We start from the raw sequence: 6,000 nt of genomic DNA, 5'->3' as shown, positions 1-6,000 counted from the left end.
CAGCAGGTGGCAAAATGGCCGCCACCTGAGATGGATTAAAAACGGCTGGATTTTGCTTTGTAACTCATATTCTACAAATGTAATATTAATCAGAATGTCATGGTTAGACTAGTGAGGTCACATATTATTGTCAAGAAATGTTTAAGGTTGTCTTCCATTTTAAAACTCTTTAACTGCCATTGACGGCTATTAACGTAAAAAATTCATTTGAACTATTTCTATTAGTTAAACATTTTTTTCCACTTTTTATTGTACATTTAGTTTTGTACATAAAATTTTTGATTAACCGCGAGTTAACTAGTGAAGTCATACGATTAATTACGATTAAAACATGTAATCGCCTGATGCCTTGAATTTTTAATAATATTTTCTTAATTAATTTTTTTAATTCATTCACTGCCGTTGATGGCTATAAACGTCAAAAATTCATTTGAACTATTTCTATTTAAAAAAAATCCACTTTTGTTAACAAGAGTATGAAAACCGAGATGTTTTTTATTGTACATTTAGAACATATAGAATTTGTGATTAATCGTGAGTTAACTAGTGAAGTCATGTGATTAATTACAATTAAAAACATTTAATCACCTCTTGCTCCTAATTTTTAATCATCTTTTTTTTTTAATGAATGTATGGCAGTGAATGAGTTAACGATGTTATGGAGAATAGATGTTTGAAATCCTGAAAAGCGTTGCAATTGTATGCCGAGAAACGTTCTTAAACGTCAACCCAACTGAGGCCCCGCCCACACGGAAGCAAAGCCGGCATCTCGTCCACGCAGAAGCATTTCAAGACTTGCGTGTGTCCAAAAGAAAACGCTGAGGAAGGTTTAACGGCTGTAATGTATATGCCAAGTCTGGAGTGGCGCTGTAGCGCAGCCACAGGGAGTTAACGGAAAGCATAGAAGAAGAATCAGCAAAGAAGACGAACACTTTTAAAAAAAATAAAACGTTATTGCAATCTACAGAACAAACATGGCTTTGCATGTATCAGAACAAAATGGAAAAAGACGAACACAGGAGAAGTGACAATGGGTGATTCAAGTACAACACCGTTTGTTGAAGCGTTTTGAAAACTTTCCACTCTGGAGTTTCAAAAGTGATCAATTTCAAGCTCCGAAACTGCGCCATCTTGTGGACGAACGTCCTAAGCGGTAAAAAAAAAAAAAAGAAACATAATACATGATTAATGTGAGGGTTTTTTTTGTGATTAATCAATGAGTTAACGCTTTAGCTTTGACAGCACAACTTTTTACACAACGTCACAACTTCATTGCATCAAATTAATAGAGACATCACATACAGTACACCTAATAGGAATATTTGGCTGTTCATCCACACATGTATGCAATCTTTGTTTACACTTACCCACAGTATTCAAATATTGTCCATTCACACTCGTAAAATTAAGAAAATACTGTAAATAAAGGGAACATTTGTCTGCAGATTTACTCATGTAAACTTGCCTGTACATTGGCGCTCACATGGAAAGGTTATCTTAGGTCAACATGTGCTAACAAACATAATTTGAACTGATACGAAGCAGACATTCATGAGACGTGGTTAATATATGAAAATATTTTTTAAATATACTGTATATATTTGTGCTTGCGGTATTTCACCTCTGCTGTCTTGGGCTTATATTTTCCCGTTGCTGTGATAAGTTACAGAATGGCTGAAGAGGTGGCCTGATCGCTGTCGGCCTTTTGATTGGACGAAGCACCCGTCAATCATCTGCCTGCTCATAGGTTTACACTGGGAGGAAAATCACATTCAAGTACACTACTTCCAGTTGTTTTCCTAATCAAAGTCAAATCATCACCATCATAAAAAATAAAAAAAAATCACATAAAAAAAGAAGCCACAAGTGCAGATTCAATTTTAACTTTTTTTTTTTAATTGATTGCAACACATTTTATAAACACACATTACAAAAAACAATGCACATCAAATATTTTATTAGGCTCAGTTTGCAACCTTGTTGATAAGAAAAAAAAAACTACCACAAATATGCTTTTAAAGATAATACAATTATAATAATAAAGTAAATGCCACTTTGGATAACCGTGAATCAAAAAAAATTATATTCTACATTTGTTTAAAAAAGAAAAGAAAAAAAGCTTGACATAAATAAGTTAGTATAATTTCTCAGTGTTTTTATGTCGTTTTTTTTTTTTACAAAATAATGTACAAATTAAATATTTACACACACCCAAAAAAAATACACAGGCAATAGTGACTGCATTTCTGAGACGAGCTGGTGTTCCTCCGTTTGGTCCAGTTTAACACTGGGTTCGGAACATTAAGACAAAAAAAAAACTTTTAGATGCCATCCTCAGCAGGCTAAACAAACAAATATAGAAATGTGGATTTAGTTCAAGGTTATCACAAAGTCAAACTATGTGAAGTCAAAAGAAGCACTTGGCGGCCATCAGTTTGGTCTTGTAAGAACATTCAAACCGGGATTAAGGCAGGTGACTTGACGAAGAGGAGGACTTTACCACATGACCTACGACCTTTCGCACCATTTTTTTCCCTTCTTCTAAAAGCACCTCACAACTCCATCACACCGTTCGAATAAAGACTGAGGTGTGCTAGGGACACAAGAGGAAATCAGATTCTGAGAAACTTAAAAAAATTATAAAAATAATAATAATAATCCTCCATCACAAATATTAGGGACATTTAAATAAGAACATAATAACTTTGCAATCCTGTGAATGGAACATAAAATAGTCGCTACATTTGTACCGTTCTTCACTGACAAGGTTGGAAGCGTGAAGATGCACTGTCGAGAAACTGAGCTATAAATGTTTACAATTTGTTTTTATTGTGTCAAACTCAAAATTGTCTTTCAGTAAATAAAACAGCATTTTGGAAATCAAACTACACTGCAATTCTTCAAGTCAAATCAAAATTCACACCTTGTCTTTTTTATATATAATATAATATATATAAGTATAAAGGATTTCTTTTCAAATCACAATGTATGTGCTACATATGAAATTATAATTTATATACACACACACACACAGGTAGTACAAAAAGGAGCAAAATGAACAGAAATCAAACCTAATTGCACGCTGCTACATCGACTGCTTTACAGAGGCAGTAACTTTACACAAAATAACATTTTTCGTTTGAGTGCCACAACTTGTTTTTGTTTTTTTTAGTGTTTGTCTTAATCAGTGCTTCGACAGCATCCTCGAGGAGAGCTGATATGTTTCTCATGACGCGTGTACTTCCTCTTCTTCCAAAACGAGGAAAAAAAACAACAAAAAAAAAAAAAAGGAGGAGTCGACAAACATTTGAGGCTTTCCACACCGAGGAAATGCATCTTCGGCTCTGTGGGGGGGGGGGGGGGGGGTGACAAGGGGTTATTCAGATGAGACTCGGGACATGTTGCGTGTACACAAGTTAATTCCAGACCTCGCTGCTTACATATAAATCACAAGGAACAGCATGCAACAGGTAATATTTTATTATTTAACACCTTTGTTGCATTTGTATGCACATTTAAGGAGTACTTTATTTATTACTCCTTAAACGTGCATACATGTTTTCAACAACAGACCAAAAGCAGCAGTATTATCATAACAGCGATGAACATTGCAAGTACTACTAAGGTGTTAGAAGTCAAATGCAAGTTTAAAAGTTCTCTACAAAAAAATTATCTCAACAAAAATACAAAAATTCTAAAAGCAATAAATGCCTGAGGGAGATTTGCAACATGTATCCTCTCCCCCAAATTTTTTTTTGTAAATTAAATAAGAACAACCCTCTAAAGTGAGGTGAGTTTAGGCTTATAGTTTTGAATTATTATTATTATTATAAAGCACAGGTTTCAACACAATGTACCCTGCAAGAAACTTGTACCTTGAAAATTGCACTATTAAATGCAGTATAAATAAAAATAAGAGCAAATAATACACATGCAAAAATGCACTCTGAATCATAATTTTTTTTAAAATATGTCAAAGCGCTCTACAGTTACATAACATGCAAACTCGGACGGCTGCAGGGTTCCGAATATCTTGACTTTGTAGAGCGTGCAAAGATCATAAATCATCATAAATATATATATTTTTTAACTTACAACAATTAACTACAAAAGTGCAAAAAATAAACGAAAACGTGCTAGTTTGTCGTGGTAGCACTGACAGGGGCGTAGACAGATGTGCGCCGCAAAGAACAGCCCCCCTCCCCCACGCGTGCACGCGCACGAGGGCAGTGGCTGCTGACGTGTTACTACTACTACTACTACGCTCTTCGTCGCGCACGCGAGTTGTTTACAACTTTACCAACCAGGTGCAGAAGGGGGGGGGGGCGTGCGCGCGCCCGTCGCACGCGCAAACACGCCTGTGCGTCCGCGTGCATGTACGTCGCCTTGCCAAAAACAGGACTACTACGACTACTACTTGCATAATCGTAACATTTAAACATTCAAATATTATGTACACAGAATTTTGATTTTATATTTGATTTTTTTTTTTTTTGTAACGGCGTAACACCAGAATTTTCACCTGTAGAAGTCAATAAAGGGTATCTTAGTAGGAACTTTTTGTACGTTCACAATAAACTAAACTTTTACTGTATTAACAACGGGGGGGAAAGACACGCCATTTTATCACAATACTCGCCGTGGGGTGCATTTGAACCAAAGCAAACCCTCACCGTTCGTCTCACGTTTGCCTCCCCGGGCTTCCGCTGCTCTTTCTGGGCGTGTGTTCGACGGAGCGGCTCCGGTTCGGATACTCGGCCGGGCTGCTGTGCGACCTCTTATTTTGGGTTGAGGGCTCTGGGGAAAGCATTAAAAAAAAAAAAGGTGTCAAAAAAAAAAAAAAAGGGAAGACACAAAATGTGTAGTCCGGTAGCTGGTTAAGTACCGTGACAGGCAGGTCTCTTCCTCAACACGGTGCACGGCTCCGGGCACGACGTCGGCCCGCCGGCTCGCTCTTCCGCGGGCTCCCCGACAACACAGCGGTGGTTCCCGTTTACATCCACACGGTTATTCCCCAAGCCTCTTCGCTCCAGCCGCGTATAGAAGTCCGGTACGTCGCGACAGTCCACCAGCTCCCAGCGGAGCCCGGTGTCGTTTTCTAGCGGGCTGTGCGAGGCGAAGTCGAAGCTCCACTTGGCGGAGGCGGCCTCCTCCAACTCCCGCAGGTGTCCCTTTAAATCCCGCCGGAGCTCGTCGTGGTCTACCGAGCCGAAGAGGATCCTGCAGGCTGACGGCTTCGGGTGCTCCGACAAGCGCGGCTCGCTCCGCTCCAACGTCGGGCTGCCGTTGGAAAGCCGAACATCGGACATTTTTTTTTTTTTTTTTTTTACGTTTTAATCCCCCACCCCCCTCCACCACCGAGAAAGACACACGAAAACAGCCGGGAGCGTCCACTTTCTTCGGGGTGAAAAAACAACAACTCTCCGCTGGGTAAGATCCAAAAAATGATTAAAAGGCGACGTAGGGTGAAGAAGGGGAAACGCCGTTCACGCCATTCAAACGTTAACCGCGATAGCTTGGCGTCGCCTCCGTCAACTCGCAGCCGCTTCTTGGCACTTTAAATCCGCTGGAAGGGAAAAAAAAAAACAAGCCAGAAGAAGAAACTGCACGCAGGACCTTCCCCGACCCAATATGGCGATTGAGTAGACGCACTTGGAGTTTGAGAGCTTGACTGCAGAGTAGAGAGGGAGGGGCGGGGACAACATTAATGATTGACACGCAGGCGCTGTTTAAATATAAAGGCAACCCCTCATTGGTCGACAGCGTTTTAAGACCGCCCACTTCTCTTAAGGTGGCCAAGGCAAGATGGGAGGGAGGGACCGAACAGCCTCCTTGTTTGTTTTGCTGGATGTTACATTTGAAAGGGGAGAAAAAATCGTTTACATGAGACGTAACAAAGAACTTACGATTTACCACCACGATTGGCGTGGACAGGCTATCGAGTGGCAGACCGCAGTCGTAAAACTTTTTTTTTTTGTACACGCGATAATTGAAAAAATA

At 39.5% G+C, this 6,000-nt stretch overlaps 1 protein-coding gene across 1 annotated transcript; it reads right to left on the bottom strand.

Annotated features, from left to right (window-relative positions):
- Positions 1 to 1,873: 1,873 nt before the first annotated feature.
- Positions 1,874 to 5,692, bottom strand: cdkn1bb (cyclin dependent kinase inhibitor 1Bb). Its single transcript, XM_086074790.1, has 3 exons — positions 4,886 to 5,692; positions 4,674 to 4,797; positions 1,874 to 3,344 (listed from the first exon to the last, which is right to left on the bottom strand). The coding sequence occupies exons 1-2, from the start codon at positions 5,307 to 5,309 to the stop codon at positions 4,682 to 4,684; spliced, it is 540 nt and encodes a 179-aa protein (XP_085930916.1). The 5' UTR covers positions 5,310 to 5,692; the 3' UTR covers positions 1,874 to 3,344; positions 4,674 to 4,681.
- Positions 5,693 to 6,000: the final 308 nt, after the last annotated feature.

Source organism: Leptonotus elevatus, chromosome 4 (assembly GCF_054856555.1).
Source record: "Leptonotus elevatus isolate MCC_2025b chromosome 4, RoL_Lele_1.0, whole genome shotgun sequence".
In the NCBI taxonomy this organism is placed as follows: Eukaryota; Metazoa; Chordata; class Actinopteri; order Syngnathiformes; family Syngnathidae; genus Leptonotus; species Leptonotus elevatus.
This window is presented reverse-complemented; position numbering and strand designations above follow the sequence as displayed.